We start from the raw sequence: 20693 nt of genomic DNA on the forward strand, positions 1-20693 counted from the left end.
TGAGTATTACAATATAAATTATATATTCTTTCAGAATTCAATTAAAAACTCTTTCTGTAAACCATTTTTAATTAAACTTTTGTTATAGATCTTTAAATCACTTGAATTTTTGAGAAGTTGGAAAAATTTGGGATTTTAAGGATATAACGTAAAGCATGCATCCGACAACCAGCTAGCAATGGAAAATTATTCAGTGATGCATATCTACCAATGTCTACCAATGATCGCAACACTCGATTCCTGAAAATCGCTTGACATATGAGCTTGACTTGAGTATGAAGCAAATGTTAAGCTACAGTCATCCAAGCTTTCATTGAAAGTCGTATATTTTTGTTACTTTGGATGAGCGACAACAACAAATCCTGTAGCCCAATGTAGTCCCCAAAGTTCAAGGTAAAGTAAAATCTAAAGCAAAAGCACACATAGCCTACCTGCTGCTTTCATTATCTGTTTCATTTCTTAAATACAGTTTTATCCTACTCACGTTGGTCTAAATCAGAAACTTGCAGCCACATAGATCTTCTGCCAGCTCAGTTGTCCTCCATTGATAATACTTGCACTAAAAAGCGTTGCTGACATGAGATGAGTTAAATGAGCTAGATTTGAAGCTTAGATTCGATCCCGAGTGCACTCCGAGTTCACGCAAGCGATAGTAAATCCTACAGAAAGAAATGTGGTTATCAGCACAATTAAATTAGGTGTATGCCCATACGCAGCTACGTAATTTGTTTAATTTTTTGGCTGTTGGATAAATGAAGACTCAGGGTTTACACAGCTGTCTGCAGGTTTGAAGCAGGCCTTACCTTAGCCTATGCAGAAAAAGTATTGTAACTCTTTGATGATTTCAATATAACAGAGAGAGTTTACTATCAGGCTTGTACATTTTTGATGGTTTTAATTTATACGCTACGCTACAGCACGTACACTAATATGTATAGACAATATACATATATGTTTAAAACAATAGCTGGGAGAGACTTGCCAAATTATTGGTTTAAAAGGCAATGATGAAAGCGTGCATAAATTTGAGCACAATTTTTAAAAAACAGTATTTTTGTATTGTATAACATGTTCTAGGACATACAAGTTTGAACCATACAAGTGATTTTAATGCCTTGCCAACCCCTTTTGGTAATCTCTGCTATCTGGTATGCCTATGGGATTTATTTGAAGATCTTAGGGCTTTCTGCAATGCTTAAAAAACAGCACACATTTCACAAGCTATTGGCAAGCGAAATGCATCATGACTAACTGCTTGTCAATGAGAGAAGTTTAAAAAACACTAACATTAAGCGGCAATGAATTTCTTTTTTCAAATCAGTCAATTTGAAGTTAATTACGTGATTGCAGCAACATGCCCTATCTAGGGCAACAAGCCATAATGGAGAGCTAGATTTAATGATGAGAAGTTGTGGTTCATGTGACTCTATTTAACCAAACTGGCTCAATGTGAAGTCTGCATTGTGAACTACATGACATGTAAATCAATATAAAACAGTTGCAAATACTTCTAACAGATTAAAATATACATATTGGTGCAAATGTTTTAGAGGCAGCTCAAGTGAATAGAATTAGCCATAAATTGTAAAATAAACATGAAATCAGAAATAGGCAGTGAATGTAACAAATATTAATGTGTGTAAAAGTTCAACAGTTTGCTAAAAATGAAATACACAAAATAATTGAGAAAAAATTGCCTTGTTGCCTTCTGTGGCTCGTCTTGGTAGAATAAAATTGAAAATATTGTAGACTTTGAAACTTAAAAAAAAAACTTTATAAACTTAGAAGCTTTATCACCAATAGGGTAAGCTTGTTAAGCCATATTGCTCAGGACAACAACTGCCGCTTTACTGACCAGGTCTAGAGGAGACAGTAGACCAAGATGAGCCGAGAATGCGTAAAACTAAACAGAATTAGTGCACATCTCGGTGCCTAAAATAGTCCTAGTCTCAGCCACACCAATCGCAGCAGAAGCAGCAGCAGCTCTCCATCTTATTCATCCCAACAACCAAAGACTGGAAAGATTATTAGTATTTAATAAAAATGTACCTGTTATATAGTCAGGACACATCTGTTGAAGTAATTATCTATTACACCTTGAAAACAAAGAAGTCTGGGGCTGATGTTTGCTAGAAATATGTTTAAGAAATGGCTAAAAATAATATAAGTATTTAAATTTATTACATATATGTTAAAGCCTAAAAAGTAAAAGCCTACTCATATTAAAAGATTTGATTGCACTGAAATATCACTTGCTACTGCGCTATGATGACACAGTGTAGTGGCAAATTGTCACTACCATTGATACAAGGTAAAAGATTTGGTAAAATGTTATTTCAGCATTACAGCATCTACTGAAATGTCAGTATCTAGGTCGTTTCCAAATGACATCCACTGCTTTCATTTAGCTACCAATTATGAAGCCTGGTTATGTAATGTTAAACCAATGACTCATAACACAGAAAATCCCTCTCGCTACCCCTTTTATCTAGCTAGTCTGTAAATCATAGGCCAATCATGAGAACATATCATGTCCTATGCATATATAACAAAGTTATTCACTGCAACTGCTTGCTGTTTCATTTAATTTTTTTTCATATTTATTAGATAGAGCTATGGAAAAGCTAGAAACACTACACAAGTTTTGTTTCAGATTGATGATGTTTGATAGGTATAGAATTGGGCTCGATGTACCTCGGGTTTTTTTAATCTCTGTTGTCTAAAGCACGTCAACAGACTATCCTGCATACTATGCCGCAACTTTGATGCCACAAAATATCCTGATCTCACAAAAGGTTTGCTATTAAAAGTTGTTAAGTTTTTGAGTCATTATAATTGCTCTTTTCTTTTATTTCTACACAACATCACTTGCTTTTACCAATTATTCCATTAGCCAGTAAAATAAACTTCATACCAACATGTCAATATCATGTAACTGCAAGGTTTAAAGACAAGGTCACAAAACATTTTTATGTTATTCTAATCACTTAGCTTTGGTAGGGGATTACGTTATTCTTGCAGATTAAGCGGATTAACAGTTGACATAAAACCATGGTCAGGGTTGTCACCATTATGAGAAAACATAACTACTCATTAATGAGCACTGCCCTCACTTGTGCTTGGATATAAAACTCATAGCAATTTCAACAATTGCCAGTCTAGACATCTATATATTTGCATTAGCCGTGCAGTAGCACTAGTAAGTGTGTCACAGCCATGATGCTGTCAGGATAATTGCATTACAAACTTTTACTATGGGTAGTATGCACTATACATGCTGTACAAGTCTTTTCTAATGCATAGTAATGAGTATTGATTCAGTGACAGTATTACCTTCTGCACAGTGTGCAATGCTAGATACAGTGGAAGTGTTGCTAAGGTACATTTCGTAGTGTTACAAGCAATAAAAACCTCTGCATTACGGTTGATTGTACATACATGCACAGTACATTTTCATGAAATATCATTCCAAAATCAAGTATAGTCTTGAAAATTGCAACACAATTGCAAGATGTGGATGGTATTAAAATTTGAATGTAATTAGGCAAACAAGTTGATCACCACTAGCATATTGTAGCTTATATGATTGGAATCTGGAATATGATATGGGACTTACTAGACAAGTTCAGTAGTGCTAACAATAGTATTGGACGATCTTGTACAATGCAGTACAGATGCTTAGAAAGTCAGTAGTGTCAGCTGGTTCACAGTATCATTTTCATACTAATTCACAATTGCAGTACGCATGCAGTTTCAAGTTTTTAAGAATGTGCATTAGTACTATGTATGAATTGCTGGGTTTTAGGTAATGAGTCATGAGAGTAAATAGGCAGTGGATGAAAGTAGGAAAATTACAGTAGGAGCACGGTTTAAGTAACAGAAAATGTCCATTTTGCCTTGTAAAGTTGTAATGCGGTGGAAAATTACTGTTTACTGAGCTGCAATTACACAGTACAGATTTAACGCATCACAACTCTGAACCATTCACACAAATCAGCAGTCTGATTGCATTACAATTGTTTAGCGGAGTTTAATCAGCAAGAGCTTGGTTTGAATGGGTCTAGTGTTATATCTAAAAGTACAAGTATACACCACAAAAAGTTGCATTGTTTCAATAGACATTATTAAAACTGCAAATTAATAAAATGTTGCAAGTGATCAACATTTCACTGTAAGTTTAAAGTCTGTTGTTAGAAAATTCTGAACAATGTTCATACTCCTTGAAATAATGTAATCTTTAGTTTTGCGCAATGAGAATGCCTAGGCAAGTAAATGCATTCAGCTAGTTTATAAACAATGCTTACATTAGTAGTGCTGCGGCTCACTGAGATTTTTTATTTTTATAAACAATCATGAAAACAATGTAGCATAGTAACACACTTGCGTTGGTAAACTAAAATTTTCTTTCCTAACTCAGAGTCACGAAAAACTTCAAAGGCTGAAAAGAAATTAACTTCTAAAAGCTTTCCTTGAAGCAAAGCAGTTGCTACTGCTCAAGTATGTAAATTTGATGTAGCTTGTCATGTTTTCACTTTTCAGACCCCAACTATATATCTTACAAAGGCTTTAAAGATGTGGTTGCGTCAAAAAATTTGATTTAATTAAATTAAGACCCATAAAAGGCTGAAACATCAGCTACAATTTGATGCCATTTTTGTCTTTGTAGACCAACCCTGTTCAGAGATATATGCATTTAAGTGGGGCCCGCTTTTAAAAAGCTCACGTTCCAGCGGGTGCTTCTTTCGTGACGTCACAAGCAATATATCTGAAAAGAAACCACGAGCGATAAATATGAGGTAGCTTCCTTAGTCAATCATCAGCGTAGAATTTTTATATAAGCCGTAACAAATGTTGTCAGTCGTAAGACGCGTTGGCTGTGATCTCAAATTTAGGAATATTACTATATTATTAAATCGCATGGACATCGATATTTACTAAATTAATTAACATCGTTACTTTAATGAATTACTCGATCGACACGTTTTATTGGCGAACAACATGATTGTAAAAATTGCTGCGAAGGTGACTGTGAGTTTTCTTGACATCAGGTAGTAAAAGTTCTACGGAGGAAGATTGGAAAATGGAGATAAATTTATCTTTTACTATGATTCTCCTATAAAGTTTCCTGTTGAGTTTACATTCAGATTATATTTCCCTGTTTGAGGCTGAAATGTAATTTCCTGCGCGTGCGAGATACGTATGTACAGTGAATTTTTGATGGCTTCTTTCTAATCTTTAGCATCTAGCAATACAATGGCTTAGATTGATGAATATACTAAAGGTAATATTTTGGTACTCAATAATACATGTACTAATTAATAAAATTATACATTTTTGCTATCACTAATTATCTTTTTATGTTTTTTTATCGGTTCTCCTAGCTACATTTGCTTCAAATTTTCTGTGGCAGTTTTATGTAGTAAATTAGATTCATGATTTGACTTTAGATGTTCACTTTTCACTTGTAGAAAGTGAAGAAAATCGATTGATCAATGCAAATCTTTAATTTCCAGAACCGAAGCTCCGAATCGTTGGCTTGGCGTACTTGTGCCTTTGTTAAACGTTTATTCGTTTTTTTAAAATTACACTCGCAGTCTATCAAACTCCCAATTTGAAAGCTTTCAGTAGATACGCTTTAGAATGACATATTTATGAATGACATATTTTTATTGCCTTTGTGTTACTGATTACAGGATGTTTATGTCGTCCCACCATCCGAAGCAGCTTTGTCAGTATAGAAACTGCCATAAAGGGAAAAGAGAGACTTGAATGTGTGCTGTATAAACCATGTTTTGTTTAAGTTTCTTGCAGTAGATGAATTTGTCTTATTGTAACAGCTAAAACTATGTGAGTGGCCACGAATTGATGAATATTTTTAATAAAAGCTTTATGCCGGGATGAAAATATTTTGCTTGTAAAAATTATATAATAGCATTATATTGTTGACGATAATGCAAAACATGATTTACAGAATATTGTATTGAATTGGATACGGTATATGGATGTCCGCAGAGCTGGAGAATGTGAGTTCAAATCCAGTTTGCAGCAGACTTCTCATCCTTAAAACTCTATCCCTATGTATATTATTTTCAAAGGTAGTAAGAAACTAGTTTTCAGTGTTGGCAATGATATACGGCCCCGCACCAAGGATAGGCGACGGACATAATGTGGGCGGGGCTTTCGGGAGGCTGTATACAGTGTCGTATAGGGACATGTCCCTATACGACACGGGTTGTATATCGTTAGTGTGGGTAGCGGCGGAAGTGTGCTGATACAAAGACCTTATTATACAGTTAACTTGACAGAATTACCGCACACCGGTAGAATTGGTAGTCGGTACTCAAATGTTTACACAGCATTTAGAAAAAGTGAGCAAGACTAATTTTTAATTTTTGTTATTTGAGGCCTTTGAAACATTCATAATAATGTATCTGTAGTAGGGTTTAAAATTTTATTCTAACCAACATGAGCAGATACAAAATAAAGTATATGCCGATAGAGCCGCGTAGGACTAGACTTTTATCGCAAATAGCCGATGTGAATACGAGATATATTGACAGATAAATTCACTTGTGACATCATTTTGGGCAAGTCTGGGCATGTTTTTTTGGCCTGAGCGTTTTTACGGCGACCATATTTTTCCGATTTTAATCTTCAAATATCTTGGCAATGAGATTGCCTAACACAACATACAACATATCAACTGATAGACAAAAAGATTCTTTCTTTTAGGATCAACTCAAATTTGACACAACCACATTTTTAACAGTAAAAATCCTACCAACAGAAAACAGTATAAGCCTACAAGCGTTGCGAGGTAGCATCATATCCTAAAAAACAAATGAGCTAACAACGACTCTTTTTTATATATGTTGGGTAATATGTGATGTGCTCTCATGTGTGACACAACAGTTGTGATGCAGTCCACCAAAAAAATTCACAGACGTTAAAAATAATCACTTTTTGTCAGATTTAGCTTTCTGTAGCAGAGTTTAATGTATGACACGAGCTAATTAAAGTTATCAAAGCGTTTTTCATGAAAATATTAAAATGTTGATATCATCTACATGTAAATTGTTGCAACTTTTACCTACTATTTATTGAGTATAACGCATAACTAATCTTGATGTCATTATTTGGCAAATAATTTCCATAAACTTTTTGAAACAAATATTTTGAAAGGGTCCATTACATAAAATTTTAAAAAGTGTTTTAAAAAACTATTGGCATTTTTCAATTTGTTGAATTTCTGCATGTGGTTTTATGTGATTTGGTTGCTGAGATGTTTCAAAATTAAAATTGTTAACATTTAAGTGCAATTATAAGGCTCAGAAGAAAAAGATTTCTCCAAAAATTATGTCAATCGTTGCACTTCCTGTTTTTTCCTCCCGTGATGCCATCGGCTATTGCAGCCAAGTTGCAGTGTTATGCATCTTTATTGACATACATCTTATTTTGCGTTTGCTTATGGTTGTTTAAATGAAAATTAAAATATAGGCCTATACTTAGACACATTGCTATAGCTGTTTCAAATTTTTCTAAAGATAGGTTGATTAGAATTAGTCCCATTGTTTTCCATTAACTACTGTATGAACACATGAGGAATCATTGATAATGAGACAGTATGTGTATTTTGATAAACAACAAGCATGACTATTGATGTAATTTTTGAGGTCTGGGCACATTTCTTTTCTTGTGAGCATTGTAACTGGAATTGAGTTTCGCAAATTTTAATCTTAAAATATCCTGCTTGTCCGAACTCCGAAAACCACCAGCAAAATTCCATATGATAAAAAAACTTCAATACTTTTTGATTAACTCTTCAAATACTTGACAGGTAAAATTGCCTTAAAGATATTAAAGCAAATGAACTATGTATAAAAATTGAGACTAAAATGTCACAAGCATCTTAATTACTGTTTAAACCATATAAGAATTGCTGACATTTCGGGAAGCACAGCGAGAGTTATATTAAAGTGAAATAGACAGCAAGGAGAACCACACGTTTTTAAAAAGCTTGCGAAAAATCATGGCAGCTTTGACTATCCATCATAAGTGGCCTCTGAGCACAAGTTTTCTCATCCTGCATATATGCAAAAGCTGCAAACAAGATGCCTGGATGCTTGTATAGGCAGTTCATTAGCTCAGCCTTTTCATTAGCCTTTTCATCACCCAATACAAATTCCAACCAGTTCTATTTGTAGATGGATGAGAGTGTAAACTAATCAGTGGTAGTGTTCTTTTAAATAGTTTTTACAAATTTTTGTTGCTCTTTGCTGATTTTCTAGCCATAGTACAAGATTGCTAGGAGTGTTCTTGGTCAGTGTGACGACCTAATCTTCTAAGCTCTCATTATCCTTGTGTTTTTCTTTTAACTGTCTCTGGCAGTAATGTTTCATGAATGGGCCAAATTCTAAAAACTATATCTCAGCAAATTATCACAGCAGGAATTTATTTTTCAAAAATAATGTTTGCGTTGCAACTTTTCAGTCTTAACCTATTACAGAAAATTTTATTAAATTTTGCATGCTTGTCACACAAACTAAGCAAACAGCCCATTTATTCAGTAGTATCATTTTTTAAGCGACACAGATAATTGCTTGAGAATAGCAAAGCACATCTGCCCTTTATCTTTGGTAAACGATATTGTTATGAAAGTAATGTGCAAGCTATCTTCACAACTAACTGTCAACCATGGTAATGTTATGCAGATGTAAGTGTGTCATGAGTAGATTATCAACAAACAAGTTTTTCCAAACTGTTTATATATACCAGTACAGCCTACACTAACAGATGTGTCAATAAAGTATAGTGAGTATGCCTAGGCAAACAATTTAAACCAATTGAAGCTGAATGGTCGACGCTGGTAGCGGCATTCTTGGGAATCAGTTTGCATGTTGTAGGTTTGACTTCCCTATTATGCAATGTTTATCCCAAACCTCCAACCATGGCTTGGAACCAAGGAGGTCCAGGGCTGTTATTACCAGAAAACTAGTAGCCTACCCTGTCAGTCTGGCACGCTGAATTTGCAAAATTATTACACATAGCTGCAAGGTGGTTAAGCTGAGCCATCGTTAGGGTGCACAGCTGCTCCGCCAAATATTTTGAGTTCAATTCTCCGTGCAATGTTTTTCCTAACCTCTATATTTAGCTTTAGACAGATGGACAGACACGGCTTTTATTAATATTTTTAGTATCATTCTAAAAACTGTCTTCACAACCGAGTGGCTGGTAGTAGGTGAGCCAAGGCCTTAGCTTGAGGAATTTGACTTTAACGAGTCCTTCTACTGAGGAGTCTTCCTTAAAATTTGACATAAATATTCCTATAAAGTATACCTATATGAGTATAGTCACTGATATGGACCATTACATAAAGAGGGCTCTTGTTTGTAAACTAAGGAAAGAGAAGATAATTCTGACAACTTATGGAGAAGTGCTTTCTGCAAATCCTACTATTTTAACTGATTTTAGATTCATCAGTATTCATAAGAAATCTAGCTCTTAGCAGCACTGTTTTCTAAGTTGTTTGAAAAACTGTTGAGCACTGCCCTCAGAGAGATATGAGAAAAGCTAGCTGATTAATGTCTCAATCACTCCAATTACTACAGATAACACTTTCGCTTGGACATTCTCCAGCCTTCAAAGCTCAAATCTTGCCCTTTGTACATCTTCTTAATATCTTTTTTTTACTCTTGCATCACCTGGGATGGTTATATAACTAATCTTAACCCATGTTGTTTCTTTTATGATTAGTTCTAAACCTTTCATTTTGTCATTTTCAGACACTGGCTCTACCCTATGGTTATACCAATATGCTGTGTGTGGCATGTGATGCTTCTCACAGAAAGTCCAGCAACCTGCTGCAGTCACTTGATCATGTCGATGGTTGTATTATGTTTGTGCAATCTTTGAGCACTCATTTACAATATGGCTGGTACATCTTTTGTCTTACACAATCTGAATTTAACATCATTCATACTCTCCTCAATCCATGCTTTCCTGGCATTGGTTTGCAGTGCTTAGTCTTGTGCTGCTGTTATTAGACTATCTACCTCTTTCTAAAGGCTTCTTCTTGTCATCCAATTTTGTGTCCCCGTACTCTCTGATTACTTGTTTTTATTTGTTATTTTTCATTCATCAGTTTCGGTGTATATTATCTAGCATAGCAAATTTCCGTTTTTCTCTAAATTCTATATTTGTATTCCTTCTTCATTATTAGTTATCAGTTCATTTAAAATATGTATAATTTCTTCACTCTGGTCCTTGTGTATTTCTTCAGAATGCGGCCTTCATACTTTACAGTTATTATTGTTATTATTATTACTAGTCCCATGGCAGTCCGCTGTATCTTGAGGAATGGTCATGTGTGTCGATAATGTGCAGAGAATAAGTATATTTTTGATTATTCTATCCTTAAAGAAGGCAGCTCATTATTGCATGCATTAAGGTAGTTGACTCTTAAGCTGTATACCACACATTTGAAACAAATAAAAACAACGATTTCTAAATCTCTAACCCTGGCTTCAGAGGCCCAGACAAAAATTCCATAACTATAGAAATGATTGACTAGTGTCTGTTCTGTTTGATGTGCTGTTATTAAAACAGGTAGAAAAAGAATGCCTGAACTGGTTCTTCATTAAATGAAGTAATGCGCTTAAACACTCTCTGCTTGATAAGGTAGCATTTTATTGGCAAAAGGCAATGTTTTATTATTTACAATTATATAAATATAAAATGCTAGTAGAAGCAAGAAAATATCTTCTTTGTAACTATTGATGCATCATTGTAGTAGTAGCCAATGAACTAAGACAAAATAACTGGCGTTTTGCTGCCTTCATCGCAAAACTAGCTGCATGCGATTCTCACAGTATGTTTGTTCAATTGTAGACAGAACAGTGTAAGCTTGTTAATTAGTGGCATGCTTAATGGCCTGTTCATGGTTTTCTGAACACCTGTTAAGAAGTCGATTAACACTTTCACGCAGTATAGGCCGTGCGCCAAGGCAGTTTATCTTGCATTTCCATTTGCACCGTTTTTCAGGGGAAATTTATGCAGTGCTTTAGACTAATTGTTGTATGGATAATTCAAAGCTGAAGAAGTGCCGTAGCTGTCATTTCCACTTCTATGAGAGATTTGATAAAAATGATTTTTTAGGATTTATCTCCCTTGTAAAAACGATTCTTTCCATAGAAGCATCAGATTAGCAACTTTTTCATCAAAATTATTTTGCAGTGATTTAGAATGTCAGGGTGAAGTCAAAATTTACTTTCTATCTATTGTTGAACATTTCATATCCTATGATTGTTACATGCGCACTTAAATTATATACATGTACATACGTATATGTACATAGGTATATAACCTTAGATTTCAATAGCTTGATTTTACAATTCAAAATAAAAACATTATAACTATGTTTTATAAACTGACACTGATGAATCATACAAAATAATAAAAACACGTTGTGAACATTTTGTATGTGTTTGAATAATGGTGTTTCTACTTTTGTAGAAATTATCTTTTAAATTTATTTGTTATTGTATCGTATTTTTTTAATTATGTATCAATATGTTGTTGATTAATTAACATTAATAACCAAAGACAAATTTTTTAGCGTAGTTCTGCATGATCATACTATGTTTGCATAAACTTATTGATGTGTGCTATTTATTTTTGGCACCCTTGGGAGATAATAAAATACAAACTAATTTAGTTGGTTTTAATGCATTTACAACTTTTTGGATAAAAATGTTAGGTAAACCAGCTGTTCTAGTACCTACCATTCAGTCCCTTTTTGCCATGACCATAACCAGTCAGCCAACATCCACATTTGCAAACTATATTTGTTGTGCAATAAATAAAATGCTATGAATTTTTGTACTTTGTGGAAAAGTAGCCAATTTACAGACAAGTTCGAAAGATAGACTACCATCATCGAAATCAAACCATCAGTTTTGTGGTTTTATATTCCCAAACCACTTCTTGGTAATTCAATTCATAATTGGTTTGTTTTTCTTTTACATCACAAAACACTTTGATTTCATGCCTGATAAAAACCTGCCTATAAAAGCTCTGCTGGCAGCCATCAGTTGTGCATTTTATGGCAAACTTTGGTGTAAGGAGACTTAACTTTTGTAGTGTGAACAAATTTTACCAAAGAATTAATTAATTTTGGACACAAATCAACGAGGAGACAACTCCAAGTTCAAAACTACCTCTAACGAAATTAAAAATATATCCACGATAGGAGGCAAAATTGTTCCGCCTCCTATTATCAATTTGCTATACACATTTTAAATAATTTTTATATATACGAAGGCCTCTTATTAGGGGGCCTCCCATCCTACATATTTTGAGTATATATATATACATATATATATATGTATATATATATATATATATATATACAGTGAAACATGGATAACTCGCCCTCGGATATAGCGAACATATGGTTAACTCGACTGGATTTGCTTGGTCCGCTCCCACGCAATAATAAATGGCTCTATATAACTCGAACTCAACACTGTTAATTCGAACTGTTTTTTGCCCAACGGCTACCGAAACGGTTGCTATCGTTTTAGAAAATCACTTTATTCAAAGCCATAGAGGTAAACCTCAACTTTTCGTAATTCATAAGCGTCGTTACTACCTCCATCGGCAAAATATTTTTGATTTTTTGGTGAAATTTGATTTATACTGTTATACGATGAATAGAACGGGTTAGCCGGTTCACGGGCGCAAGGATTTTCGCCACGCACATACAAAACAAAAACAGCATGTTGTTTTTGTTTTGTATTTGCGTGGCGAAAATCCTTGAGTGCGTGACCCGGCTAGCCCGTGATGAATAGTTTTCCGACGTGGATTCCGTGTTGAATCAACGTCGGAATGTTGAATGTTTAAAACGTTTTAAAAATTGTGGTAATTAAACGTATACGTTGTCTTAGCTAAAAAACTATTCATCGTTTGACCTAAACACAGAATACGTGTGTACATTCAATAAGTATCCATTCAAAAAACGTTAGTGATATACAATGTACCGTAAAACCTCGTAAAACTTTTAATTGAACTGCCTCGGAGTGTTGCTCTTAACGAATGCCAGGTAAAGTAAGTTAATCTTTGCATAAACTTCAAGAAAAATCGGCAAAATTGATCGTGGGTAAAACGCTCAAAAGAAAAAGATGTCTTTTCTTTTGAGCATTTCAGCAACGATCAAGTTTTGCCAATGTCAATCTAAAAAACGTCCTGGCAATAACATCACCTCAAACAACAAACCAATCTCAAGTGATAGAAAAATCTCTATACCTTTTGATAAAAACGTTTTAAACTTTACATTAGAAGCATTTAATTTGAAACAAGCCATTTGTGCTTTTGATTTATATTATAGTTTGTATATGTTCATGTATCTACTAATAAATAAGTAAATACATGGACTTGTGACAGTGCTCTGATAACTTGAACACTCTGATAATTCGAACACTTTTGCTCGATCCCTTGAAGTTTGAGTTATCCGAGTTTCACTGTATATATATATCGTCGATATACCCAAACAGTAGTGTTATGCATAACACCATGCAATGGGTACAAGCTTTTGATTGTGCAAACATCAATATCTTAGGTGCTAACACACAGATTGCGGAAAATCCATATTATCACATTTATGAACCAAAACTATATGTTGTTAGACAAAAGAGAATAGAATGGTGCTACAAGATCCCAACCTACAGCACCCAGCAGACGACCAGCCAGAGTTTGAATTACAGCATTTAGTAATAGCTCTGCTTTATGTACGATGGATAACAGCAGAGCTAGTAAGGATACTAACTATACTTATAGGATGGTAAATGAAGGCTACAAGATGGTCACTAAAACAGCTAATGGATGACCACAGTCTACAATATATGTTGTGTATCAGATGCTAGAAACTCATGACTCCCAGCTCTAATAGCTGAATATGACATTCTACAATAAGTATTTGCTATGATCATATATTCTGAAGAGTCAATAGAGTCTAGGTTTTATCACAGTCTAACCTGAGGAGGATGAGGTTCAACAGATTTAACACACTTTACTACTTATGAGTGCTATTATTATCATTCATAATGGTTCATCGATTTCGGAGGGGCTGCATCGTAGTACTGCGCACCATGGAAACATAGTGATTGATATCGACGAACCAAGGCGCAAAGCACAGGCTAGCCGGGTCAGGCACTCAAGGATTTTCGCCACTCACATACAAAACAAAAACAGCAGGGTAGACCCACTTTGCGCAGTCTTCCGCACGAATATTCAAAAATACTAACAGATGTCATTTCAACCGGCCAAACACAACCTACTAATGGATGAGCAACCTATTAATGTATCCGAATGCCTCATATAAAATAAGAGAACCAAGTTACCTAATGGTTAATACCCATTTTATCTCTGGAAATATGCCTGCCCGCGGTTTTTGGCCAAGAATAACCAGGGTTCATTATACACCAAAATGTCTCTCACGGGTTCCGGAGGTAGTCCGTTATCTAACATTATCGGGTGGGTCCATTGTCCCCATACCGAAACTTAAACTATTTTTAAGCCAATCAAATTCACGTGTTGAATAAACCATGAACCCGTAAATGAACTACCACTCCACTACTACAACTAGCGCGTAGGTATTGTATTGTGATTGGCTTACATTGTAGCCTCTATTCGGGGCCAGGGTGTTTATATGGACGCCTGAACTTAATAAACAGAACGGGCTACCTCCGGAACACGTAAAAGACATTTTGGTGTTTGATGAACCCTGGTTATTTTTGGCCAAAAATCGCGGGCAGGCATATTTCCAGAGATAAAATGGGTATTAACCATTATGTAACTTGGTTGGCTTATTTTATAGGAGGTATTCGGATACATTAATAGGTTGCTGTGCAATACCGTTGTGCGCCTGTCCTTTACTCAGTATGGACCGAAAACATTCCCCTCGACATGTGTAAATGGGAGGGTTTGTTCTAGTCTTTACTTTAGCAAATCCCCATAATCTGGATTTCTGTAAGTCTACGCCATTTGGCACATGTAAAGCCTGGTTCCCATAACGGCTGCGAGGCCCCAGTGGTAATGTCGTGCAGCAAAACACTTGCGGCACTATAGGCTCGGCGGCTAATGTTCACATAAAGCTGCATTGCTGATGTCCGCATAAAAATGGCCACTTGTCATACCGTTTCGAAAAAGCTGACCTTCACCTGCATAGTGCATTTCAGGAAAATGTTGCCTGCGGCTCCTTGCGAAAGTTGAATAGCATGGAAACTTTGCGCTGACCGCCGGCAACTACAGGCAGTACTCGACGCATTTCCATTTCACCGCAGATAGCCCGGTCCTGCCACCGATGTGTGCGGTATATATGGTAACCAGGCTTTATGCATCTGCATATCTTTGCCTTGACAGATGATGTATTGATTTTTTAGTGATAGTGTTGTAACAACAGCATTGTCCAGTGACTGTGTTTAGCTATTATTGCTGGGTGCCTTTCCTTCAAACTACAATCTGCTTTTCTTATTATAATAATTGATAGCTTTAACTACAATTTATAATTTCAATAGATTTCAATTGTTTTAATATTATTCAATAAATGATCAATAAAATTTAATAATAATAATAAACAGAAAAGTAAAAATATTGTATTATTTGCCTCCAAGGTTGTCAGGTTATGCTACTACAGTCATACATCTACATACGAATGCCTCAACAAACGACAAACTTGAGATACGTGCTGACTTTCGAGCAAATTTCTTCCTAGCGATACGAGTAATCTTTGAGATACGAGCATACAAGCCAGTTCTCGATGGCCACTACAATGTATGGGCAAGTATGTAGGAGGCCGCTTCAAATCAGTTTAAAAAAAGATCGGCTAAAGGCTATAGTGACTGCGAGGCAAAAACCGTTTATCTAGAAATAGATACCAAAAAGAGACGACGATGAAATTTAAGTCAGTTTTGTAAAGAATTAAAACTTTGCTTCAAGTGTGTGTTCAGTAAGCTAAATTTATTGAAGTTTAATTCAAAGTTTTTATTACATAGCGTCACAAAAGTTTACTATAACCAACACGTTGCTTTCAAGTCTCTCAGACTGTCGTTATCCACAACGCCTGTCTCGAAGGTAAAAACTCCATACAGTAGTGTACATAGTAATGTTACATTTTATTGTAGATTATAACAATTAAATGAGTATTTGTTACTTTGTTAGTGTAGGAACTGAATATAACAATTAAAAACACTTTTCAACCATAATATCCTCTTTAGGTAGTTTTTCATAACATGGAAACGGATAAATTTGTACTAAGTCATTTTATATATAAAATTGTGCCTTGAGATGCGAGCAAATTGACATACGACCTCAGTCCTAGATTACATTAATTTCGCATTGCCATGTCGATATTTCTTGACCGAAATATTAGACATGGAAATTGAGTTGACTTACAAACGGTCTGAATGGTCATTAAGTTACTCACCATTTGTGACTTACCTAATAATAAGAACAATAACAAATTAAATAAAAATTAATTATTAACAAAATAAAATTTACAAGTTTACAAATTTACAATAATAAGTCCAGTAACAAAATAAACATATAATAATTGTTTGCTGGATGTTAACCAACAAATAATGCATTAATAAACATGGCTCCTTGTTTATTAATAATAATGAACTAATCAGTATAATATAACAAAAGTATGGCTGCCTTGCTAAGTTACTTATCATCCGCGTCTTCCCTATTGTCATATAACACCATGCATGCTTTCAGCCCATTTACTACTCTAGTTACACTATCAGCAACACATTAAACCATCAGCTACATATGTAATATGCAAATTTGTGAGATTAAGTCTATAGAACTATCCCTTTCGAGCACTGAAAGGGTTTATGTTATTGGTCTATAAGATTATGGAATCAATCGATGGTCATCCAAGCTGTGATAAGCCGATTGTCAAGAACAGCTACTTCACAATAGGCTCCCTTTTCTTTTTAAAGTCACGTTCCACTCCAGGAAAATTAATATTATCACATTCCGGAGTAACAATTATCTGTTGTTACAGAAAAGAGAATAGAGTGGTGCTACAGGATGCTAACGAACACCCTCCAGCAGACTCCCAGAGATAATTTGAACTAAAGCATCTAGCACTAGCTCTCTTGTATAAATGAGTGTGTCACAGCAGAGCTTATAGATTGCATGTCTCATAGCAGAGCTTGTAAGGCTGCTAGTTACTGACAAGGTAATATAAGAAATCTACAGGACGCGACCAACAACAGCCACCAGAAAACCAGACAGACTATGAACTAGTACAAGGTTTGCTGTATGTAAGAAGTACCACAGCTCATCCCCTAACTCTAGTAGCCAAGATGTCATTATATTACTAATATATGTTCATAATACCACACACAACTATGGCAGCTGTTAGCACACGTATGAACTCTATATTATAAAAGCATGGGAGTGCCACTCCTCAGTATAAAATGACTGTCCTTACTAATAAACAGCTACTCCAATTTATCTCTTTCTGGCTTATTATTTTGTTGTTCATTGTAATCACAGGAACGCAGTGAAAGGCTCTCACAAATAATGGACTTAGACCTACATTACTAGAGCTGAGCTGTTTTATACTCTGTATCTGCCTGACTAATAACCCTTTATATAAACTTTTGTCAATACCCAACAATATACGCAAACACTCATTCTCAAATGAGAAGAATTTTTAGGCGTGAGATATATATAAATATTCTACTATCATGCTACGAGCCACTAGCCCAAAATATCAAAGACATTAGGAAATGCGACAGTCTACAATATCTGCTGTATATTAGATACCAGAAACTCATAGCTCCCACCTCTAGTAGCTGAATATGACATTCTACAATAAGTACTTGCTAAGATCATATGTTCTGAAGAGTCAATAAATTCTAGTTTTTTATCACAGTCCAACCTGAGGAGGATCACGTTAAACAGATGTAACACACTCTACTACTTATGAGTATTATTATTATTCATAATGGTTTCAATTGTTTCTATCTTATTCGATAAATGAAGATTCTAATCTACCATAGACCAAGGAGTAAAAATGTTGTGCTTATGTCATGATAGCCGCATCTCTAAGAGATGAATTATAGCTGAGATGATTTACTGTTGCTGATATACACTGCGTTTCCATGACCCGCATAATTCGCAAATTAGAGCCAATCCGCAAGTTATCCGCGTCATGGAAACGGCATAAATCCGCAAGCTATCCGCATAAATTCGCAAGCTAAGAGGGTTTTGCGATCCGCAAAACTTTATCACAGTCTAACCTGAGGATGAGGTTTAACAGAATTCAACACACTTTACTACTTATGAGTGTTATTATTAACATTCATAATGGTTTCAATTGTTTCCATGTTATTCAATAGATGATAAATATAATCTACCATAGACCAAGGTGAGAAATCTTGTATCATTTGTCTTCAAGGTTGTCAGGTTATGCTACTAATAGCAAAAGTTACGTTTGAACTATTAGTCTAATCATTAGCTGGCATACACACTTTTTTAATATTTAGACTGTGATCCCTAATTTTAGCATTTTCTTTGAAGTGAGTTAAAAACCAATCTTAAATTCATTTGCATTCATAGTTGAAATCACCTGATGTCATGAAAAACTCAATAAGCCTTCTGGCATTGTGGGAACAGCGGGTTGGTCCGAAAGAACAAGTCATTGTTACAGGTATAATACATAAGTTTTTATAGTTAAAAATCTTGGCTTTTCGTGCAATGGAACTTGAAGGCGTAAGTAAGTTGTACTGAATAGTACTGTACCGGTCAACAAAAGTAATGAGGAGTGCTTTTCACCACACCACTGCGGAGTATGTACAAACTATTATTGCTAATGATGGGTTGCTCATATGACGATTAGGAGATAATCTTAATATCTCATCAATTAAAAAACTGAGCATACAAATTCTACAGATTCCTACTGCACTGGTGCCGGCTTCTTCCTAGGCTGAACTTTTGTAGCGTAAAAAAGTTCTTTACTAGAAGCGACTGTCGCTCGCGTGACCACTGAAGTAATAACTGTATAGCAAGTAGTAAATTCTGTTGAGTTTTGTAATATAGAGGGCAGCAATAAGGCAAACAAAGAGAAAATACAAGTCAGACATTGTGGCTGAGTCAGTGTAACAAGCATACGAAGTATGAATTGAAAAGTGAACGTGACCGAGTCATGGTCTACTTTAGCAAGTTCTGTTTTTATGAGTACATCGCTAGTCTTGGAAAATCGATAAAGTATAACACCGAATCGTTGGAAGGGAAAGGTGAGAATTCATGGCCAACTCTTAATCCATTCAAAGCGTGGAAAGCCAGTGATTGAAGCAAATGCGCTATCACTGTCTGTGAATGGGATACCTGTTGCTATTTTTAATATTTGTCATACCAACACACTGGAGGTGAGTGCATTAGCTGCCTTGGAAGATGCAATTTGTAATGAAGAAACAGAAGATAAAGGGAAAACAAAAAAGGAAAGAACTCACATTGAGATCTGAGGAATACTCTGCCGTGAGGTATGAAAATATCTCCTTGACATTCCAATTGAAGACTTGCGAGAGATCAACTTTGACCCCAACATTACTCAGGGCAGAGCCGTATAGTTTCACAGAGTCCCGCGACTAACAGAAGCGTATACGGGATCTCGCTCGATTCCAAACAAACAGGCCACGCCTACTATTTTTATATAAGTTATAATGGAGAGGTCGCAACATCAATCAACAAAAACTACTCCCATTAGCAGTCATTTTGAAATTGATTGTTGTATCATGAACCATTTGAAAGAAAACAAAATTTCCTACAAAAAGGTGCTAACAATGTTTTTGTAAAAACGTAAAGTAAATGCAAAAAAGAGCGGTATTGAGAGTGAGGTATGAATATTCCATTATAGATCAGTATGTCGATCGAGTTTGTTTGGAATCGGACGTTTTTGTTTCCGGTTTTGGTCGCGAGACTTTTTAAAGCTATATGACTCTGACAGTACAGAGCTGAATAACTTCACAGAGTTTGCTGCTAACGGATGCGCATATCAAAGCTCGCACGGCTCCAAGCAAACAAGCCGCGCCCACTATTGTTTTATATAAGTTATAATGGAGATGCCGCAACACTAACCAACAAAAATTACTACCATTGGCAGTCCCTTTGAAATTGATTATTGTATTATACACCATTTGAAAAAGGACAAAATTCTCTACAAGAAACGTCTAACGATTTTTTGTAATAAAGTAAAGTAAATGCAAAAGAGTGAGATGTTGAGAGCGAGGTAAGAATATTCCATTAGAGATCAGTATGTCGATCGGGTTTGTTTGGAATCAAACGTTTTTGTTTCCGGCTTTTGGTCACGGGACTCTGTGAAACTATACGACACTGACTCAGGGTGGCAAGGTCTCTTTTGGTTTTGTCCGTCGTGAAGTCTGAAACATCTTTCCTGTTGAACATGAAATTTTTACAGATAGCTGATGACATGTATGACAAAACATTGCATGCAGTGATCATTGAAGATACATTGTGTCCATTATCATATGCTGCAACATGCTTTTCTGTTGTAATCCAGCTGTATTTCCAACTCGCATTCCGTAAATAGTAATCCAGTTCACAATTTACGTTCAACTTGCCCTAGAGATTTTCCCCATTTTTATATACAGTGTAGCTTATTC

General features: G+C 35.4%; 1 protein-coding gene across 1 annotated transcript in view; it reads right to left on the reverse strand.

The window, feature by feature from the left end:
- The window catches only part of LOC137402424 (signal peptidase complex subunit 3-like), a 67975-nt gene extending 47500 nt beyond the window's left edge, over positions 1 to 20475 (reverse strand). Inside the window, exons 1-2 of the mRNA XM_068088923.1 lie at positions 20405 to 20475; positions 19524 to 19620 (exon numbers count right to left, since the gene is read on the reverse strand). Coding sequence (XP_067945024.1) covers positions 19524 to 19620; positions 20405 to 20475 — 168 coding nt within the window. The remainder of the gene's footprint in view (positions 1 to 19523; positions 19621 to 20404) is intronic.
- Positions 20476 to 20693: the final 218 nt, after the last annotated feature.

Source organism: Watersipora subatra, chromosome 8 (assembly GCF_963576615.1).
Source record: "Watersipora subatra chromosome 8, tzWatSuba1.1, whole genome shotgun sequence".
Taxonomy (NCBI): Eukaryota; Metazoa; Bryozoa; class Gymnolaemata; order Cheilostomatida; family Watersiporidae; genus Watersipora; species Watersipora subatra.